General features: G+C 42.2%; 1 protein-coding gene across 10 annotated transcripts in view; it reads right to left on the bottom strand.

Moving 5' to 3' along the window:
- Positions 1–23,855, bottom strand: part of TBXAS1 (thromboxane A synthase 1) — a 340,570-nt gene that overhangs the window by 173,304 nt on the left and 143,411 nt on the right. For 9 of the 10 annotated variants that reach the window (XM_008171140.4, XM_042851580.2, XM_065565466.1 and 6 more), the window contains one exon: positions 10,359–10,455. The exons of the other annotated variant lie outside the window; for it this stretch is intronic. In XM_008171140.4, the coding sequence (XP_008169362.2) occupies positions 10,359–10,455 (97 nt within the window). The remainder of the gene's footprint in view (positions 1–10,358; positions 10,456–23,855) is intronic. 10 annotated transcript variants of the gene reach the window in all.

Below are 23,855 nucleotides of genomic sequence, written 5' to 3' on the forward strand. Positions count from 1 at the left end.
ACATTTTGCGTGTGTGCGCATGCACACGCAGGTGAATGCGTGCCCAAATTAGTGTCTTCCTGCACCTGCAGTGCAGTAAAACCACCTTTCTCAACTTCATTGTGCTATGCTCTCTCTTTTTTCCCCTCTCATCTAAGCAGCATTGTGTCACAATACGCTATAAATTAGGTAAATATGAAGGTGTGGGTTTGTTGTTGTCGTTGTTGTCATTTTTTTAAACTGACTAATTTAGACCATTTTCCAGGAACAGAAGTTTCACAGGTTGGTTTAGTTTCAAAAGTAGTGTAATTGCATACAGCTGCATTCAGCATTCCTAAACTGCCTTGTACAACCACTGAGAGGGAGATTTACACTAATTGTCAGCCACTATCATTAGTGCTGGACAGTATGTAATCCAGCTGGTGTTCCCATATCTACCTAGGATCAGGTATTGACCCAGTGACAGCTGGGTTATAATAGCCGAAAAGAAAGAGCTTTACCTTTTAAAACAAAAAACAAACCCTAATGATTTCTTGGTACCTAATTGTATTTATATCGTTGTTTCCTTTAGTTTTTTCAAACTATTGGTTTTACACATACATACACACACACACACACACACACACACACACAAAGGGCAAAGAATTTATACTTTATCTAATTTATACTTCAGCTTTATAATCTTTACAGAGGAAGAGATGTCCAGATACCAAGCAGATGAGAGCAGTCTAAGAATTTGAATAAAGCAGAAAAAGATTTAGGGCCAGATTCTAATACCCTTACTCATGTTGAAAAGTAACTTACTCCATGACTAGTCCTACTGAACTCAAAGAGACCACTCACTTGATATGGTGCTATTCAGCATGAGTCACGGCATCAAAGTCTGGCCCATAAAGTTTATCCTACTGTCTTTGATATGCGGACTCAAAAATAAAGGCCTACAAATCATCCAGTCTCCTTACAGTCAACCATAAAAAAGAAAAAAGGGTCCCATATTGCTGAGGCTACAACTCATGAAATCTAAAACTAGTCAGCTTCTGGATCTCTGAGCACTGCCAAAGTCCGATCTATTTTACAGCCAACAGCAGCAATCATTTGACAGCTTTAGTTAAATGCCCTGAACTGAAGTAGAGGGGAAAAGCAGGTAATTATGTACTGTGAGTGCATGAAGAGCCATCCAATCTGAGAGAAAATGTAATAGTTATTTTATTATTAAATGTAATAAATTAAATTAATATTGCATTTAATATTTATTTTATTATTTTCTAAAGTGCCCATTGCAAACATTTGGCATGAAGTACAATTTCAAAGCAGTTAAACCAAACTGAATTTAACAGCCCAAAAAACTCTGTCAAAAACTTATCAAAGAAAAATGGGCAAAGAAAAAAGTAACCAAAAAATTAAGAGTTATTTGAAAAAGGGAGGTAGAAAAGTAGTCAAGAATTAATTGACCCAACTACAAAGGCCTTGTAATTAGCGTAGAAAATAGCCACAGAATGATTCAGGTTAAAGACACTAAGGGAAGTCGTTTCAACAGCCCCATCTAGTTACAAGATTGAGACACAAAGCTAGGACAAACCTAGTTCACCTGCCTTGAAGGGATTTAGGCAAAACTCCTCAAATACCAGATTGTTTGACTGGGGTTTCTGAGTGCTATTACACAATTGACCAAGTTCTCTGCTGGCATGTCAGCAAGAGATTTGAAACCCAACATTTTAGGATGACATATGATCTAGTAGGATGTAGCAAATAGTTGAGCGCAAGGTAAGTCTCGATAAAGTCAAAGCTAAGATGCTTTTTTCATTCAATCCTGCAAAGTGGTGAGCAATTTCTGGCGGAACTGAGCACCCTCAACTCACAACTCAGCACTCTGCATGACTGATAACTACTTTATATGCAGTAGAGTTCCTACTTATTTGAATTTGCCCAACAAGGCAAAATAATCCCACAGTTATTCTGCATCACAAATGGCTGCAGTTTCAAGCCATCACTTGCTGTCAATACTGATAAGGTTGTCTCAGGTGAGATGCAGCATCACCACATACTGACATCATGATGAGAAGATGCATATTTTGTGAAATTGGCATGGTGCTGTGAGGCAGCCATGGTCAAGGGAAAAATCTGGGGGAACAATCTGGATCTTCAGTTTTTCTACAAAATAGGCAGCTCAGATCCATTAAAAATCACTGCTGCCCAGCTAATTTTGAGACACAAAGCAACCCATAACTTCATGAGAGTCACTCCTTGTGTCTGAATTAACACAAAGGAAAATTGGATAAAGAAAAAGAAAAGCAAGAACCAAACTAACAAAAAACATTACGATAAATAAGTCTAAAAATATCCTCTAAACCTCGGTGTAGGACTGCAAATTAATTATATGAATATGCTCAGGAATGTAGTTGTTACAGTTTATGTAAATATCCACCCTGCTGAAGGGGGGTAGGTGACAGAAATGGTGTTCTCACCGGTTGAACAAAAAGTGTTTTCTTCTGCAATGTTTTAATCCTTTGAATCATTTTCCAAATACTGTATTAGCCATCTTCAAAATATTTGTGACTAGTGTTTCCAAACCCTAGTGCATATGTGCGCATCAGTCTTTCACACAGTACATAAGTCATCCATTTATAAACTAGGGTTATTGTATTTTGCAAAAATAACCTGGGAACAATCTCAGAGTTCCACACGAGAATGTGATGGATGATGAAGCTGACCCAACAGTAAGTGCAAGTCCTAATCATTATGTATAATTACAATGAAGGAAAATTTTGTAAACAGAAAGGGAAGGGGTTAGAGATTAGATAGTGTGTGCTACGTGGGTTTTTTTTGGCAACTTGATTAACAGTCTAATTTAGCAAAGAATGTCTCTTCCTCACTATGGTCCTGATCCTCCACATCCTTGAACATTGTGTATTAATATTATTTATTATTTGTATTGTGGTAGCACTTACGAGCCCCAGTCACAGACCAGGACTCCATTGTGCTAGGTGCTGTACACACACAGAACATGTGCAAACATTTACCCTTGTACAAAACGAGAGCAAAATGCTACCACACTCTGTTGTTCATACCTACTTGGCTACATGCCCAAGACAGTGTTGAATCAGGTCCTACATGTTGTACTATGGAGCTCCCTCTTTGTTGATGAAACTGAATCGAATCCAACCAAGACTTTCAATATGCTGTATGCAGGGCCGGCTCTAGGATTTTTGCCGCCCAAAGCAAAAACAATTTTGGGCCCCCCCCCATTTAATTATCCCACCCCCGGCCCCGCCTCAACTCCGCTCCTTCCCCAAATCCCCAGCCCTGCCTCCTCCCCCCAGGCTCTCAAGCCTAGGAGGGAGGGGGAGAAGCGGCCCGCGCCGCGGCCGCTCGGGATCTCCCCCTCCCTCCCAGGTTTGAGAGCCTGGGAGGGAGGGGGAGACCCCGAGCCGCCGCGGTGCACGAAACAGCTGATTCGCGCGCCGCTGCTCCCCCTCCCTCCCAGGTTTGAGAGCCTGGGAGGGAGGGCGAGTAGCGGCGCGCGAATCAGCTGTTTCGCGCGCCGTGGCAGCAGCAGGGAGGTGAGCTAGGGCGGCCGGGGCACATTTTTAGGGGCGGCATTCTGGCGCCGGCCATGCCGCCCCTAAAAATGTGCCGCCCCAAGCACCAGCTTGTTTTGCTGTGCCTAGAGCCGGCCCTGGCTGTAGGTCCCGGAAATTTAGCACTGTCAGAAGCCAGTCAGGTTCATTTTCCAGTAAATATTACCAAGTGGTACAAATCCATTTAATTATTCCCCTAATTGTGGAGGTGAAACCCTTTCTTTTTTGTCTGGCACTTAATGATTCCCACCCCCAACTATACACAACAACATTTAATTTCTTAATTTTTAAAATCACAAGCCTCCACAGGGATGTGTTAATTTTTTTTTCAAAGCATAAACAAATGTGTTTGATAGAGATGGACTAGGGAAGCAGAACTTGAACCTGGATTAGGGTTATGGCTATAGGTATATTATACCTGATATAAATTGCTGTAGCTCTAGGGAAATTAACAGAACTATATTGATTTACATCAGCCAAGGTTCTTGCACAAAATTGGTATTTGAGGCTCAACCTGAGCTAGTTTGACAGTACTAGCTCTCACAAGCTGCTCCTGTGATGTTTTGTCCCCATACGGCAGAAAAGCCACTAGTTGAGCTGATCCTGTAAGACTTCTACAGTGTTGGTCCACAGCTGAACATGACGCAGAAAATTGGCCCCTTGTGGTTTATTGATGATATATTATTTACATAGTGCCATGGGTGGGCTTGCAGCTTTACAGATTAAAGAATAAAGATGAGACCAATGCAAAGATATTACAATCTAATTTATATAGACAAAATGAGTAAATCCCTCAACACATGGAGGAGTGGGGAGAATAAACAAATACAAAATGAAAGAATTGGGGAAACTATTTGGGGGTGGGGAATGAGGCTGTAAGTCGCTTGTATTGTCCTGTTATATGAACTTCTTGGAGGGGAGGGGATCATAGTTCTTGCTTTTTCATTGTCAGCAACCATAATAGAAAGGGAAAGGCACCTGAATGGGAATGTTATAGCTCAAACTCAGAACCAAAGCTGTAAGAGTAGATTTGGATTCATGGACTTCAATTGTAACCTTCCCCAAATTTGTAGGGATTCAGATTTGAGGTTCTGGACTGGACCGATCATTAGTTTTACCATTTGCTAACAGCATTAATCCTTTTAGAATGTTTGCTCCAGCAGTCAGATAAACATAGATTATCCAGTATTTACCCTTGCTGTGGGGCATACCAATCTGCATTCTCTCTGACTGATCTGGCCTGCAGTATCTTGGATACAATTTGTCATTCAAATTATAGACCAGGTAACCTCTGGATCTCTCTTTTAACAGCTAAATACGAACATCCGGATTGTCCTTTTAAAACTTACACTTTAATGATTTGCAAGTATTAATTCCTAAGAAAATTTTCAACGTGGAAACTGAAAACATATTCCAAACACATTATGCATCATTATCCTGCTTAAAATGATTCAACAGACATTATAACCCCATCTCCCAGAGAACACAGTAATGCTGTGCAGCTATAAAGGTTCAAGTACCATGTTAGTGCTCTTATAAGGAAAACTCAATCCAAGCGATTACCTGTAATGGTTGTGAGAAAAAGATGTCATTTACTACAGCAGAGTCCCCAGCTACAATTCTTATTGAGGTTTCATGAAAAAATTAAATTCAAATCAATTTCTTACTTTCTTAGCACAAGTTCTATGCACTAATTCTCACTTTTTCCTCTCCTGCTGTAACTATAACTGTAGGGAAAAGACGGTGTATTTCAAAGATGAACACTGTATTCATTAACAGTACAAAATTTAAAAAAAAAGGCCGAAGCACTCATCTTAATCAAGTCTATGTGGAAAAATATGAGGTCATTACTGCCTGCCTGGTGATTACATGGATAAGAATAAAAAGTACCCCAGCCCTGCAGGAAAATAATGCTTAGTTTGTTATACTTGGTTGCCTGTTATAAAGTGGATGCTGACAGTGAGCCTCAATGCAGTTTGAAGCCACAGTCACTCTAGGCTTCTTCAACAAATACAGCATAAAATTACCAATCAGCAATTCAAAAACACCATGAAAAGGGCAAGAGGAAAGGTGGGGGCAGGAGGGACCTAAAACGCTCCTTTCAACAACATTCAAAAGAGATTTCCTTGAAGATGCATATATCATCAAAGGGAAACTCAAGCACTCAAAATAAATATTGCTCGACTTCAGTTTATATAAGGCGAAACCCACTTTGCTTGTGTACACACCAAGTAATTAGGCTTGATGCAAGAGAAGTGCGGGTGAACTCAGAAGATGAAATCTACACACTGACCTGGACACAGGGCATGGGTCTGTAGTGCAGCCATGTCTACAGCTATTAGTCCAGCCTTTAGCTCCCTCTGCATCACACATGTGGAGTACTAGGGTGACGGGATTGGTGGAAATGCAGCTCCAGGGACTCTACCCTAGCCTTGGCTCACTAAGCCTATGCCCAAAGTAATACTGGAGGCACCTCTTCCAAGTTATGCGAATCCCTTACAAAACTTAACATTCACAATTTAAATAAATACAGCACCTAGCACAGTGGGGTCCTGACCCATAACTGGAGCACAAATTTACTTTTCTTGTGGGCTCAAGTATCAAAAAAGTAAAAGTTCATAATATGTTACAATAATCTAGAACAACAAAAGTTGATGGAAAAGGGTACAAAAAGGAGGCAGAAAAACTGACTTAGTCTAAACAAGAAATGCTTACTAATATAACTCAAGGACAGTTAAAATCAGGGTTGGTAAACAAGAAAATATGGGTCCAGAGATTAATAAACCAAAATTGGTTTGTCAAATATTAGGCTTAACTGGTGGACAAAATAATGAGGGGATTGGCTATTCCACCCATCACTCCCTATTTGGATCCTTAAAGAAAGAAACTTTGGTGGGGAAAATAGAGGAAAAAACAGACACAGAGAAAGAACAGATGGAAGCTACTTCACCATCGTGGCTGTCAGCCCAATCATTTCCTGGGACTCTGGGCCATTGTCATCCTAATCCTGAGAGATGCTCTGACCAAATCAGGCCAGAGAGGGGCCAGAGATAACATCACCATCTCTATCTACCAGCTTCAACTGAATCCCAAACGCCACCTGAGATGAAATAGGATCTTACTTTAACAAAACAGCTGTGACAACAACAGCTCCAGTCCATTTCAACTAACTTCTTCTCTTTTCCCCAAAGGACAGTTACTGCCATCTTTGATACCATCTAAGAAACCATCAAACAAAGGGGTTTTTTTCCTTCTAAAATTCTCTCCAGCTAAAGGGAAAGGGAACAAGGGATGTTGTTAAAAAGAACGCCTTACTTAATACTTCACATTTTTAATTGTTTTTCCTTATTTTCAGTATCTTTAATAACAGGTTAAAAATGTAATGGTGTGTTTGCCATGGTACTAAGCAGGCTAAGGCCTTGTATACCACATTCCAGACCTTGTTTAACACTGTTTAATGTTGGACAGTGACTGGGTTATGTTAACACCTTTGACCCATATAGTCCATCTAAATTAATACAACAGGGGCACCAACTGCTACAATATTACAAATAATAATAATAAAATATATCACATTAAACTACTTAAATCAGGGGTCGGCAACCTTTCAGAAGTGGTGTGCCGAGTCTTCATTTATTCACTCTAATTTAAGGTTTCACGTGCCAGTAATACATTTTAACATTTTTAGAAGGTCTCTATAAGGCTATAATATATAACTAAACTATTGTTGTATGTAAAGTAAATAAGGCTTTTAAAATGTTTAAGAAGCTTCATTTAAAATTAAATTAAAATGCAGAGCCCCCGGAATGGTGGCCAGGACCCAGGCAGTCTGAGTGCCACTGAAAATCAGCTTGCGTGCTGCCTTCGGCACACGTGCCATAGGTTGCCTACCCCTGACTTAAATCCATTGCCAGTGCCCCTAAAAAATGATGAGATCTGTCCTCAAAACACCCTTATCATTCCAATGAATAACTCCATCCCAGCCAACACCAAAGGAAAGAAAGAATGAGCTTTGCATTATATCAGGAAGGATAACAAAGCCAGGCTGTGTCACACCAAGAGACCCTTCTGTACTTCCAATTTACAGGGACCCCCTACTGACCTCAACTGTAGCAGCGTGGCATGAGGAAAGAGACATGGGTGAAAACAAAAGCTGCTTCTTCATATACTTTGGATTCAAGGTCCAAGAAGACAGAGAAATACAGCCTGGAAAATACCAACTCCATGTGCACAATCTTATACAACACTTTTTTATAGTGGCATCAGTGTTAGATGTGGCTGCATGTAACTATATGCTGCAGTGAAAGGCAGGCTGCATCCACACTCACTGCAGTGTGTAGCTACACATGGCAGTGAAAGGTTCTGGCAGGAGAAGGCAGCAGGGAACGGTTCTGGAAGCAGGGAGCTATTGGAACCTTCCCCCACTGCTGGAGTCTTTCACTGTTCTGGCAGCTCCCTGCGTCAGGGAAAGGTTCTGAAATCTACCTGCAGTAGGGAAAGGCTCTGGCAGTGGGGAGCTCCCGCATCTACATGGCTATTTTTAAGCAGTGTAGATGTCCTGCTCCCAGAGCCTTTCCCTCTACAGTGAAACACTGGCGGTGGGGAAAGGCTCAGGTGGAGAAAGGCAGCTCCCCACTGCCAGAGCCTTTCACTGCTGCTACCCCGCTGCTGATGGAGCTATTCACTGGCATGTGTAAAGCAACATGCTGCAGTGAGTGTAGGCATAGACAATTGTAGACAAGGTCTTGCAGAGAGGTTTTGGTAACATGTCATAGCCACCACTGCCTTTGTGGCATGCTGGGTTAATCTACTAAGATTTTGCCTGTGGTGGACTTGCCTTCTGGTTTTGGTGACGTGTGAAAAATATGCTTGGTGATTTTGTCCTACTCCCCGTTCAATTGCATCAGAAAACCACTACAAGACTGACAGCCTCAGCTGAAGAGGCCTGAGACTGGAACAGCAGGAATGTTCTATGTCAGGACTGAGCTGCATTAGCAAAGCTTTGTGCATAGTGCTTACTCAAAAGCCAATGCTTTAGTCTCTCAATTTCATCAGCATAATATTTAGGGGGGAAATAACCCAGAGTAATATTATTTTTTGTATTTTAAATTCTACACTAGCAATTAGAAACTGTTAATAAAAATAGAGAAGGACCTTGCTTTCCGTAATTTTCTAAGTATAAACAGAAGCACTCTCTTAAAAGCTTTAAAATAACCTCTGTACAGGCAACGAAAAAAGGCTTCTATTACTTGGAAAGTGCTTTTGTCCCTCTGCAACCATTATTCACACATACAAAGTCACATTTGAATAAACCCAAATGACCTGCCTTACATACAATTCAATACTATTTATTTTTATATAGAATCCTTAATACACAGCATCAGAAAACACTTCACTGAGAGAATCAAGTGTTAGCTAAAGAGGAAAGGAAGCTTTTTGGGTGAAATTGTATAAGAAGAAATAGGGAAGACAGAAACAGCCAGTTTCAGATAGATGTGGATGAGTATGGGGGTTTGTCTACATGGGGACATTCAGGAAAATTAATCCCCACATTCACCACTCTTGTAAGGATATGATATATTTAGTATTAAGTATGCCTTGTGAGATATCATCTGAAAACTCATAGTCTGCAGAATATTATTATCCTGTTGCAATGTGTGTGACAACACTGCATGTAAAATTATGAGATTTTGCTAGATGATTGTTACTGAAATATGTATATGAAGGAGGGAAAATGTCCCTAGCCACCTTTCTCCTCCTTCCATCTCTCTGCTCATGACAACAACGACTCTCAAAGAACTGAACAAAGGGGGAAAGTGGTCCCAGGCTGGAAAGGGACGCAGATTAAATGTATTGCAGCTCATGGTGAGACAAACCTTTTGCTTTTAAACCTATTAGCCTTGGTAAAGTTTCGGAGTTAGCTTGCATGTTTATCCTTTTATTTCTTTTGTAACCTATCCTGACTTATTTGCATCTATAATCACTTAAGATCGATCTTTCTCTAGTTAATAAACTTGTTTTATCTAAACCAATGTATTTTGGTTGAAACGCTTCGGAATCTCTACTTAAGTCAACAAGCCTGGTGCAAATTCATTGCCCATTGTTGGAATGATGGACTATCTATGAGCTTACACTGCCCAGGAGGGTCCTGAACAGTACAAGACCCACATTTCTGGGAACGAAGGCTGGGGCTGAGGGATATGTGGGTGTCATCCTGTATGTAGTTCATGGATGGCTGGGCATAACATGCATGTATTCAGCAGGGAGCGACTTTACATGCTGGTGGCTGCGAATGAGCAAAGCTTAGAGGGGTTTGCTGTTCACCAGTAAAGCAGTGTAAAAAGCATCCCAGGCTGGAGAGCTAAGGGACACAGCAGTTCAGGTTCCACCCTGGGGAATGTCACAGAGTATTATCCCCATTTGTAACTGGGGCACAGAGAGATTAAGTGATTGGACACAAGAAGCCAGTGTCAGAGTGTGAAGTGACCTGCTCTCCTGCGTCTCAGTCCAGTGCCTTTACCACAAAACGATTATTTCCCTCTTAAACAGCTTCTCTTCAAGCCCTCAAAGTGCCCTGGAAAATAATGGAGTCATTTGGCTGACGTGTGTGGTCAGATTTGCATTCCGTTAGTTTTATTCAGCAGTTCATCCATTCTTCTCTCTATAGCTGGTTTTCCTGAAACACTCAGTGCCAGATCTGAAGCTTCTTTTTCAGGAAACACCATCAAAATCTACATGAGCCACATGGCCTCCCAAGTGTTGAATTTACAGTATGCGGTAGAGTCTTTCTACCAAACTTACCATTCTGTTGGTGAAGTTGCTGAAGTCCTTCACTAAGATATGTTTGATCATCTCTGGCTTGGACACCAACACGTACATTCGCCGACCGATGTAGTATCTATAAAGGAGGTGGAAAACCATTTTAGCACCCATAGCCTTCCCTAAGATGCCTCTGTTGGCTGAAATACGTTTTTTGTAAATAAATCATATCAGGTTTCCATTCTCTTTGGCAGTTCAGTATCTCTCCACCTCTCTGAAACATTTAAAAAGATTAAGCTGTCAAGTTCATTGGTATTTAAAGGAACCAATTAAAAACCTTTTATCCATTGTCATCACCAATTAAAACACTTGCTGAGAACTAATTAAAGACCCAGTCCATCATCTACTTACTCACAGCTGCTTGTTACATACTGTACTCGATGCATCATAACAGAACACAATACATTATCACTAAAGACAGACTGTAAAAGAATGGGAAGAAAACACTGATTAAAAAAGAAAAAAGCGCACCCAACCAAACAAAAAAGAATTGCTAGAACCTCTGTCCAATCTAAATCTAATCCCTTTCCACTACTAGGCTGTATCTGCATTAAACATTTCTACCCTGAACATTTTCAGAAATTCTCCCACTGTTGACTGGACAATGGTGCAGTTCCACTGCTGCTAACAACAATGGCATTGCTGGTGTAGACCACCTAAGAGGTGTTTTTATCACAACAATAAACAAGTGACAGAGGAAGGGTGGGGGCAGGGTGGGGTGAGGAGGGAAAAAAAACAGTATTGCCTCCAAGTAAGAATAAGACCACAGTGTCTTCTCTTTACCCTACATAGCTTTGGGGAGGGAGCTATCGTTTCCTGAATCTGATCCAATGGCTCCTGCTGGCTTCTCAGACAGTGAATTGAGATTCTTTATCTGCTTCAGATGTAGAAAAAATATAGGTCTGTTTCTACCTCATCTGCACCAGTCTAACCAGATACCACAGAATAAATATGTTTGTTAACACTCAGACTTTTCTCCTGAGCCCTGGCATTTGCATTCACAAAGAATGTTTGTAGCCTCACTTGGTACAGCGTTTCAGACCACGCTTCAGCCAGGAAGTACTGAAAATCTCATGATGAAAGACTGATCTCACCATGATAAAACCCTGAGAGGTACAAACAATTGTCTGAATTTTTATCCATGACAAAACAATGAACTTCTCCAATTCTTCCCACTACTAGTTTGAAGTCTCTGCAGAGACACCGAAGAACAAATGGCTATGAAAACTGAGCTCCCCTTTCATTCCTTCCTAGACATGATTTTCTCCAGATAAAAGGTTAGGCACATTGGCAAGGTAGTAGGGATAGCTTGCAATTCTGTTGCCTGTATTATTTAGTAGAGAGGGGACCTTGGTCCCCTGAGATGCAATTCTAGTATTTTTTAACAAATCTCAAATTTACTTTAACACATAATAAACCTGAATCATAATATGTTTATTTGAACCTAATGTATCTGCACTGGATATAGATGCTTGTAATAGAGTCCCTGTTTCTGGGGCAGTACTCTTCAACTGACTCATTATTTGAAATCACAGCTGTCATTAGCACCTGGCAATGAAGTTTCCAGCCATTCTCTCTTATTGTTTGTAATGATGAATCCAGTTACAAAGAAGGGAGGGGCATAGGAGGGAATGGATGGAGAAAATCCACTGATGTACCCAGGGATTAAAAATACTAAAAGGCTAAAATTGCTTTTATGCAAAGAAGAGCTGCCTTTGTGCTCTCAACCTGCATTCAAGAACAATGGTTGTAAGGGAGGATCAGTGTATCATTGCTTTCTTTCACCCCAAAACAACTGCTCCCCTGATGGCTCCTTTCTGTTTCCCCAAACTGTATGTTTATTAATACTTTCTTCCTAACTTTTTCTGGGAACTAAAAAAGTGGGGATATGGGAAAGCACTTTGGGAAAAATCAGTTCCAAGAGTCACAGTAATAATCTGTCATGTATCAGGAGGTAGCCATGTTAGTCTGTCTTTAAGGTGCCACCGGATTCCTAGTAATAATCTGCTAACTCTTATCATCTATGTTTACAAAGAAAAGAAAAGGGATGAGGGGACCTGAAGGTCAAGGAAGACCACATGAGCTTTCCTACTAGGCACATGCTTAACTTTAAGGATGAAAGTTAAAATCAAGCATGTGCATAAGTCGCTATAGGATCAGGGCTTTGTTCTCAAAACCAAGAGGATATTTCCCTACCTGTATTGTTCTTCAATACCCTATTAAGTTAAAAACTTCTGAACAATAATCTATTATTTCCAAATAAATAACCATTTACGTCTGCCATATAGCTTTATATTCATCTAGTATTATTATATAGCGATAGTTAGGATTATTATTGGGGGGAAATGAATATTCTTGTCATATTTTACTAAATAACAGTTTGAGAGAAAAGAAACTCATGGATTCACAGCTAATTGAGGATAGTCCCTTTTATTACGTTTCTCCAGGTTAACCTTCCTCTTGTGTGGTATTTCTATTTCTTCGCTACATTCATCTTTTCATAATCTCTTCTGTTTAAATGGGAGCCACCCAACATAAGTAAAACCCCCACATTTTTAGGCCAGCAATTTAAAGACAAAGATCTATTACTTGTCATGGTAGAGAGGCCTAGTATCCTAATTTACCATAGTTTGTGACCGGACTGTGCTTCCCCCATGGGAGAAATGGTACCGTTTCTATAGGAAGCGCAGGGTTGTGAGTTATACGGCCCTCTGAGGGGTACTACTGTAAGAAGTTATCCAACAGCTGTTCAGCAGAGAACACAGACTTACTTACAAGACTTACAGAAAAGCCAGGCAACCTTTCACTGTCTCCCCCAAACAGTGTGCAGTTCAAGGGAAGTGAAACGATGATATATTAAGAAAAAGAAGTTAATCTGTATCCAGAGCATTTTAATAACTAAAGAGGCTCCCATAGATACATGCAAACACAAAAACTCATTTATGATTCTCATTTCTTGCTGTAGTTTGGTCTGTAAGAATGAACGAACGAACACATTGTATTTAACGCAGTATACGGATTATTTTGCCTGTCGTTCAAATTCAACTCAGGATGGTCGAGTCTAGCCAGTTTACAACCAATAATTTAGTCAGCAAATTCAGCTCTTCTTTTCTCCTCAGGAATTATCTGCAAACAAGCAGGTTGGAATTTTTACAGTTTTGCTTGCAACTCCTCCCTGTTTACTTCAGTGCGAGGGCCTAAGCTGTCTCACAGACTGCCCCCTAGTCTCCCTAGTGTAATAATGAAGCAGGCTTCAGTGAGGGGGCCGCACACGTGGCAGCAGAGAGGCGTCAAGCCCAGCATAGAAGCAGCTGGGTCCAGTTTTCAACCAAGGTAGGGATGGTGAGTTGAAGGGTGTGAGTAGAAGACGGAAAGCCATATCGAGGGCATACTAATGGGGATGGGGGTGGGGAAGGTAGGAAAGGTGGAGGAGGGAATAGCTATCCCTGCCCTATCCCACCCTTACACAAGATACACTTTTATGTAAATGCTAAGTATTATCATTAATATATAACATCTGTCATAAGAGGTACCTTATTGGTTCAAAGTACTTTGCAAAGAACTGTATGATGATTCCCAATTTCTAAATGGGGAAACTGAGGCACGGGGATTAACGTACATACTCCAGGTCACCCAGCGAGTCAGTGTCAGAGTGGGGAATAGGACCCAGGTGTCCTGATTGCCAGTCTCCCATTCTAGCTATTAGACTAATGATACCTACTGGGGGAACAGTTTGGCCCTCCTGCTCACCTTTTAATCACACAATGACCAAAATCCTCCCAAGTACAGCACCCGGCCCAGGAGAAGTTCCTCCTCCACAAATTGCCAGAACCCTGGCCGTGCCTACCCTACACCTCCATCTCTCCTGCACTGTCAAAAAAGTTGCCAGTTACTGGCAATCCCTGTTCAGTAGCCTATATGTAACAAGTTGGTGATATCAGTCCAACTCCTAACGAACAGATATCTACACACCACTAAAATCACCATCCCATTTGCCTTCCCTTTGAGAGCAATCTCAGAATAGAGAGCAAGGGCTGAATGAGCATGGAATGGAGACTCAGTGATCTTCTCACCAGAGGAGGGTCCTATGGATCATAGTTGATGAAGGGAATGGGGTGGGGTAAATTTTTAACTACTCTTCTCTGTGCTATACTTGTTCTATAAATAAAGGATTTCAATTTCCCGGGCTGTCAATCCAATTCCACAGCAAGGAAGAGCTGATCATGGATCCTTCTGGAGCACCATTACAATCATCAACCACCTGGAGGTCCCTTCTGAATCACCTTGCCATGCCATCACCTCTTCTCTGCGTGTGCTGACTTCAAAGTGATCCTGCATCTGCAGGTACTGATTTTAGAACCCACACTTGGATTCTCACACTACATCATGGCACACCCAACTGACTTTAAAATCTCAGTCTTAGGGCACATTGGAGGACAAATTCTGATCACACCTACTGCCATCAGTACTGCATCCAAAGTGACACAGACAGTGACCATTCTAGTTCTATTGGACAGTCTCCTATTGTCCCTTATAGCCTCATATTAACTAATAGCTCCTATGCCATTAGAAAACACACACGCTCTTAGCAAGATGGCCACCATTCAAATGTTGCCTTACTTCACAGGACGAGTGGAATGTGTGCATGATACATCATGGCTAAAGGGGCACTTTTTGCACAACATCTGTGTGGGAAACACCTGCACTCCAATCACCCTGATGATAGCTGGGCCATCAACTCTCAGAAGGCTTGGATCTCTCTATCTGTTATCAGTCCTGTGCACTTCAGACACATTACATTTCTCATTAAGAAAAATAATGCTGCTGGGCAAAAAACAACAAGACTCTGTTTTCTAGGCTGTAGTCTAGTAAAGCAGGCAAAGATCATCTGGAGAGCCAAACGAAACAAGAAAATATTATATCTCTCCTTCCCTTGGGGAGAACAAAGAACATGCTGAGAAGAACAAATAGAAAGAAGAGGGGAAGTAGCAAGCATACAGAAGGAAAGTGTATTTTCTTAATAGCTATTTCTCAAAGAGAGAAAACAGCCTAGATCATTCCTCCTCTGTTATTTTTAGAGAGGCTCATTCACAGCAAGCTGAGAAATATGGGAAAGAAAAATATGTTTATTCATTTAAAAATAGGCTTGAGGTCGATACTACTGGCTTAATTATTTCAGAGGTCAGCAAATTGATTTGCCATGAATCCTGCCCTCATCCAACTCCTGTGAGAAGGCCACAGTCTGTGGGACTAAATGGGATGTGCCTAACAGCCGCACAACCCAGATGCAATCTTCACAAAGATGGCAGCTGTTCTGGACTGAGAGGAAAAGAAAGGAGGGGAACAGTGAGAGGCCTTGCTGATTTGTCTCATCATTTGCAGCATACTAGCACCAAGAGGCCTCAAAAGAGAGTGGGGTCCCAGTGTGCTAGGTACTGGACATAAGCATAGTAAGAGACTATCCCTGTGCTGAAGAGCTTACAATCTAAATCAGAGGTGGGCAAACTATGGCCCGCAGGCCACATCCGGCCCGCGGGACCGTCCTGCACGGCCCTTGAGCTCCCGGCCGGGGAGGCTAACCCCCACCCCTCCCCTGCTGTTCCCCCTCCCCTGCAGCCTCATCTCGCCACGCCACCAGCGCTCTGGGCGGCGTGGCTGCAAGCTCCTGCTGGGCAGCGTGGCGGTACGGCTGGCTCCAGCTGGGTGGGGGGGCTGCCAATCCTGCTGCTCTGAGAGGCATGATAAGAAGGGAGAGCCAGGGGAGGAGGGGGTTGAATAAGGGGCAGGGGGTCCCAGGAGGCAGTCAGGGGACAGGGAGCAGGGGGTGGTTGGATGGGGCAGAGGTCCTGGAGGGGTAGTCAGAGGACAGGGAACAGGGGGGTTGGATAGGGGGTGGGGTCCCGGGGGGAACAGTTGGGGCAGGAGGTCCCGGAAGGGGGCAGTCAGGGAACAAGGAGCAGGGGGGGTTGGATGGGTGGGAGGTTCTGAGGGGGGCGGGAAGTGGGCGGATAGCTGGTGGGGGCCAGCCTGTTTGGGGAGGCAGAACCTTCCCTACCCGGCCCTCCATACAGTTTCGGAACCCCAATGTGGCCCTCAGACCAAAAAGTTTGCCCACTCCTGATCTAAATAAACAAGACAGGCAAAAGGGTGGGGGAAAGGTTAGTGTTATCTATTTTACACATGGGAATCCAGGCACAGACAAAGGGGGAGACTTTCAGAGGTATAAATAGTGAAGCACTTAAATTCTATTGACTTTCAATGGGATTTAGGGACCTAATGACCATTTTTGTTTTTGACAAGTCCACCTAAGTGACTTGCCCAAGATCACACAGGAAGTCTGTGGTAGAGCCAGAACTGAACCCAAGTCTCCCGAGTCCCAACCATAGGGTCTTAGCCCTTGTTCTCTTCTGTTAACAAAGTTCTGAACTCGAGGCAAACAGCTTAGAAGCCAAGATTCCTTAGATTAGAGAGTTCAAAAATGCATATTACTTCTTAGGATACGTCTACACTGCACACTCCTCACAGTGGCATGTAGAGTACATATACAGTTCTCCCCCCTAGCATATGTATAATAGCTGTGTAGATGATGAGGCACTGCTCAGGTGAGTAAAGTCACACCTAAACCCTGTGAGTATGTACCCTACATGGGTCTCTACATGCCCAAGCAATGCCTCCCCTGTCTACACTGTTATTTTTAGCAGTGTCGTGCCAGCAGCAGGGAAAGGCTCTGGCAGGGGGACACAGCAGGGAAAGGCTCCAGCAGCTCTCTGCTGCTGGAGCCTTTCCCTGCTGCCTCCCCCTCTGCGAGAGCCTTTCACTGCGATGTGGAGCTACACACATCACTGCGGCATGTAGCTACGCCTACCCTACATGCCATCGCCAGTGGTAAGCAGTGTAGACGTAGCCTTAAAAAAAAGCCTTACTAAAAACAGGTGAACTTACTGAATGAGGCATCAAGAGCACTGGTTAGCATCAGGCACAGGGAAAGGAAGCTTCCAATACAGCTCTACCAATGCACCCACGTCTTGGCCTACACACTAGCTTTGACTTTCTCTTTCCCCTTTCCCCCCATATTCCCTCCCCAGTTGTCCAGTTACACAAAGATCTCCCGGCCCCAAGAAGAAATCCAAGCTACTGTGTAAAGTTGTAAGAGGAGACACGGTCACCATGACTTCTATATAACATTAAATTGTTCATAAACTCCTTTTTCAAGAGCTACATTTCTTTTCACAAAGGGGTTTAAGTCCCCTCTCCGCCCCCCTCAAAAAAAACCTATAAATTTCACTTCTCACTAGTTAAATGTCACGTAATGAGAGGTATGCACTGTTGTTGTAGACATGTTGGTTCCAGGATATTAGCGAGACAAGGTGAGGTAATATATTTTATTGGAGGTAAATAATATTTTATTGAACCAACTCCTGTTGGTGAAAGAGACAAGCTTTTGAGCTATAAAAAGTCTTCTTCAGATCTGGGAAAGGTACTAAGAGTGTCACAGCTAAATACCAAGATTGAACAGATAGAATATGTGTTAACTAAAACAACGAGTCTGGTGGTACTTTAAAGACTGCTTTTGAAGAAGTGAGGTTTTTTACCCATGAAAGCTTATGCCCAAATAAATCTGTTAGTCTTTAAGATGCCACCGGACTCCTTGTTGTTTTTGTGGATACAGACTAACACGGCTACCCCTGATATGTGTTAACTATTGATGCTAAACCAAGGGACCATTCAAGGTGAAGTGGCCCCTTAAAACCCCTGTAGTCATAGAGTGGGTTATTCGGGGTTAGTGGGTTACAAATTGTTCTAATAAGCCATAAATCCAGTGTCTCTGTTCAGTCCATGTTAGTGTCTAGCAAAGTCTTTTGAAAGGTTCCCTTTGAGGATGAGGTCAGATATAGAGTGAGCACTTTGTGAAAAAAATTGTGCAACCACAGGTGATAGGGTGTTTTTGTCTTATCATTTTTCCTATGAGAATTCATTTGAGAGGTGTAAGTTAGAGCTACTCCTATGCACCTCTAAAGTGGACTGGGTCTTAGCAGCTCAGAATAGAAGCCACACCTGCTTCCTAGGGCCCCTCCTCCCATGTCCAAGGTATTCAAGCACGTGCTCGGACAAACTGGAGAATTGGACCTTCCATGACTATGTTAACTCATCTGTAAAATGAGATTAACAACCTTTACTACATACAGGGGAGCTGTGAGGATTAATTTAGTTAATGGATGAAAAGTGCAATGGAGAGGAAAAGTACTGTAATGTATTATGACTGCATATAACTGCATTATATGATGGGTATTTGGTGGTCTATGCAAAATGAGTTGCAGTGTTAGTCCAAGTGGAGAGAAGTTCTATACATCACATAAATACCACCAAAACTGACACCATAGTTGTCAGTCTCAAAAGGGAGGCTCAGAAGTGAATGGGCATGGAGACTGTACTATTTCTCTCCCAGCTGCAGAGGTGGGTCAACATAATGTAGGGAAATATGCAGTTCTGATACTGAACTTGTTCTGCAGTTGGAGGACTTCAGTTTCCCAAGTACTGTCTAATGGGCTAAAATGATTATCACTACTACATCTGTGTGTGTGTGTGTGTGTGTGTGTGTGTGTGTGTGTGTGTGTGTGTGTGTGTGTGTATCACTACTGTTTATTAGCTGTATCAGTATTCTATTTCATTAATGCAAAATGAAAGCTGTTCATAGGACTGTGCTTTACATTATATTACTGAAAATGAATAGCAATATGACTCTAAAAAGATACAAGCTCACCTCTCCTGCTTCGGAGTACACTGCTTCTGCTGAGTAAAACTGAAAATGTTTGTAGTACTTTAACTTGGCAAGATTGGCAGAAGAGAATTTCTAAAATATTTTTCCATCATGTTTCCCACCAAGCTCGGTTGTATTTGTCTGTGTCATATTATCCATGCTTGGACTGCAACATTTTCACTGAGTTGGGATGAAGTTTGTTTTGTCTGCACTTGTTAAACAGTATGTTTGACTGACCTCCATGTGATGATGTGGCAGATGTTTCCCTGTGTGTTTCAGCATACGCATAGGAACCAGCTTTTCTGTGAGATTGTGACATAGGCAGAGCGTGAACTGCCTCATTCAAGTCCGACCTCCTCGCACATAGTCTAAACCCAAAATATTCCATTTCCAGGTGCTGGGGGAAAACAAAATGTTAGGTAACTATTCTCAAGACATACTGGAAAAAAGCGACAGCTGGGAGATTTCAAGGTTTCTTCAAATTTGTTTGACTGCCATTCAGACTGTGTTCATTTGTCTGGATTTGGAGGAGTGTTTTTGATATTTGACAATGTTATCTATTGTTATCAGTGACGTTAAGAAAGGTGCAAGATAGCTTGGGGAGATAACACAATAATGTTATCCAGGATAAACATAGGCAGCTTTTTCTTCCTTGTTGAAGGTGGGGGGGAGGCAAAGGATCTGCTTAGGGTGTATCATTATTACTAGTCTGAAGCTATGAACAGCTGGACTTGAAAGATAAGTAGGCAATTTCAGGGGAAAAATAAAAAGCAAGACATATTACAGTGACAGGGCTATAGCCATTTAATACGGGATAAATGGAGGCAAGCAATGTAACAACAACTAAAAGAAAATTGTTGTTAATGGGATGCCAAAGCAGAAAAGGGTTGAGGAACACAAAGCAGAGATGTTCTGCATGTTTTCTATTCTAGAGCATTCTGTTAGAACAGGCCAGAACAAAAAGCAGTCGCATTAGGGATGTTACTCGGTGGTCCAGAATGCATGAGAGTGACAGTGTGTGGGCACTCATTCAGGCTAGAGGGGAAGGTCAGAGGGTAAAAGCAGATAGTCTAGTAGTGTGAAGTTATTCCAGGGCAAAAATTAGGACTACAAATGCCAGAACAGTATTACTAGAACTGCCAGAAAGGAAAATCCAATGTTTGTAAACATATGGGGAAAACGATATTGGAAAAAGTTCAGAAGATTAAAATAGCAGTAGGTAATGTTCTGGCCTGGAAATATATACCAAACATATGTAAACAGGTGGAATATAATAAAACCATGAGCGTAATAAATAGTTACATTCCCATTATTAAAACAAAATAACACTTCATGTTGTCAGATTATATAGGAAATGCTCATGTAGCTTTTGCCGTCTGCCTCACAGTGCAGAACTGCACATCCGATCGTTTGTTATTGTTTTACCAAGACAAAATACCAAGGGATAAAGCTAATCAGTAACTCATGTGATTTCTAGAACTATTATACACAATCACATGTGCCACTGTATATATCATGGCTAAGGCTGCGTGTCTGTCATGGAGGTCACGGAAGTCATGGCTTCCGTGACTTTCCGTGACCTCCGTGACTTCTGCAGTAGCAGCAGTTTGGGTGTGTGGGAGGGGGCTCAGGGCTGGAGCAGGAGTTGTGGTGCGATGCCGCACTTATCTCGGGAGGGGAGGGGGGAGCGGCTCCCTGGCCCCCACCGGCATGTCCCTGCAGTTCCTAGGCAGAGGGGCCAGAGGGCTCCGCGTGCTGCCCGCGCCTGCAGGTACTGCCCCCTCAGCTCCCACTGGCTGTGGTTCCTGGCCAATGGAAGCTGCGGAGCAGGTGCTTGTGGCAGGAACAGCACGGAGAGCCCCCCTGGCTGCCCCTCCCTCTAGGAGCTTCAGGGACATGCCAGTTGGAGCTGGGTAGGGAGCCTTCCAGCCCCACCAACCCTCTCCCCGCCCCTCCCAGCACCAGCAGCAGTCATAAGCCACATGCCTTGGCCCGGCCCCCCCCCCAGCACCAGCAGGGATCCCAGGCTGCGCACCACCACCCCCCTGCGCAGCACGGGTCTCGGTCGTGCCCCGCCTCCCCCCGCCACCCTAGTACGGGTCCCAGGCCGCACGCCACTGCTGGCCAGCACCAGCAGAGGTCCCGGGCCACACACACTCTCAGCACCCCTGGCTCGCCCACCACAGAGCACCCCCGGTCCAAGTTTTAGTTAGGGGTATATAGTAAAAGTCATGGACAGGTCATGGGCCATGAATTTTTGTTTACTGCCCGTGACCTTCCCATGACTTTTACCAAAAATACCCATTACTAAAATGTAGCCGTAATCATGGCCAAGCCTTCCAAAAGTGACTAGTGATTTTGAGCACCTCAATTTTTGGATGCCTAACTTGAGATACCATAAAGTGGTGTGGTTTTCAGAAAATTCTGACCACCCACCCTCTGAAAATTGGGCCCCCTTAAAAGCGTTTCAAAACAGGCATCCAAAAATGAGGTATTCAAAAATCACTATTTTAAAAAAAATCTTGGCGTAGCTCTTTGATTGTTTTGGAGACAGCTCATCTGAAACATGTAAATTATCAGCAATGGTGGGCAGTGCAACATTTTATTTTTACTATATCTGGGAGTAACACATACATATCTTCTTTTCACTCTACCACTTTCTAGTTATGCATTGATATTAACTCAAAACAATGAGACCATTTACAGTACAACTCAGCCCATCATCAATTTTATATACAGACGTTTGTGTGCCCTTTGCTTATGCTATGTTGAAATAGCATTGTGCACTTCTGAACCACTTCTTTCTATTTTTCATCATTAGACCATTTTAATCATTAGAAACATAACAACAATGCATGGGATATAACCACGTTATTTGTTATTTCAGTGGAGTAAGCATGTAGGGCTGAAGTCAATATCAAAGAAAACACACATATCCTGTTTTGTTAAATAAAAAATATGACTATCAAGGTTACTGTTCTGAAGATATTTAGATATAAACAGCTGAACACAAGGTCTTATAACAGACAACCTTAACTATAGGCCGCACTTCTAGCTCCACCTATAATATACAGATCTAGGGCCTGAGTTTGTAAAGCATCACTCAAGTGAGTTATCCTATTCAAATGAGATATTCCCCAGTGTATATCTGTCTACGTGGACTCTTGGACACACTGAAGTGAAATGGGAGTTTTGCCATTAACTTCAATGGAATCAGGATTTCACCCCCTACGTAGATCTACCAAGATATAAGAGGAACAACAAACATGATTTTTTTCTTTTTTGCCTTAGATTATCCATTCCCTTTAGATGTGTTCTTCTAATTAGATTCCTGCAATTCCCACCCCCTATGTCCTCAATGCCACAACACTCAGGGCTCACTTTCTTTTTCTCAAGTCTGATATATATATCAAGGTAGAAAAAGCATAGCAAGCACGTAGCATGTTCCTGGGAACAATCTGGATCCCACAGGATACAAAATGAATCACAGGAAAAATGCAGTTTCTAAAAATCCTTAATGGGTATGATAATGTATATTTTCCCTATATATTTATATTATACATACACACACACACGCATAAACAATCATTTAGTTTTGTTAATGCATTATTAAACATGCACCGAGCCAAATAAGAGTCATATCCTAATAGTTTAGATAATCATTCATCATGAAACCACTAGCAGAACTCTTTATAATGAAAATGTTAGATGCATACATGATTAAATTATCTAGAGAAGTGGCTAATGTTTGACCATGTGGGTACATTAGGAAAGCAGGGCTACAACACAGACTCAGAAGAAAAACTATTAAGTACATTTCTATCTCAGAGAAATTGTAAAAGCTAAAAATAATATTTTTAATAATAAAAAGCTGCAGTATATGGTTCCAGGAAATTGTATTGAATCAATCCAATCTGTGTTGTGCTGCACTTTAAAGCCCTATATAAAACAAACAAAAACACACAATTATGAAAGAGTCTCTCCAATGCATCAGACAGAAGACAAAGGAAACTGAAATTCAGCTGTGTGTATCTGATAGAAGAGAATGAAAAGATTGCAAGATTATGTTTGAGAGGTCACATCCTCACTAATAAGAACGGGTAAAATCTTTGACAAAAAGCTTGACAGAAACGATAGATGTAAGCTAACAATGGCGCAACGAAACAATGACTGCTAGGAATATCTGGCTTTACCAATGCATAACACAAAATAGTTGAGTCACTAGTTTCTTAATAAGAGAGACTATGTGTTAATCTAGAAATGAGAACTGAATGGTGCTGAAAACCCGAATCTGCAAGGATTTGGTTAGATATGGGAGTAACTGGCTACAGGGGGCCAGATCCTCAACCAATAGTTCCCTGAAATCAATGGACATACACCAGTTTAGATCACTTGAGGGGTTGCCCTAGTAATTTTATGATTTCTTGTGACAGTACATAAGTCAGGTTTGGAAAAGTAATGTTAGAAGGAGCACTGTTGAGAGTGACCTATTTTTTCATAGAATGCACTGCTTCGATGTAATTCTTTGTGTGACCATGTGCTCTTTAAGGTCTCAGACAGACCCCTGGGAAGGTTGGAGTAGGGTGTCAGAAGTTCACAGAGTTTGAGGCAGATTCCCACACTGCTTTAGGGCAGAGGTTACCTGTAACAATCTTTGTAGGTCCCCCCGCAGGTCCCCCCCAGGCAGCCCAACCTGGGCCAACAGTCCTTTTATAAACAAG

This window comes from Chrysemys picta, chromosome 1, assembly GCF_011386835.1.
Source record: "Chrysemys picta bellii isolate R12L10 chromosome 1, ASM1138683v2, whole genome shotgun sequence".
In the NCBI taxonomy this organism is placed as follows: Eukaryota; Metazoa; Chordata; order Testudines; family Emydidae; genus Chrysemys; species Chrysemys picta.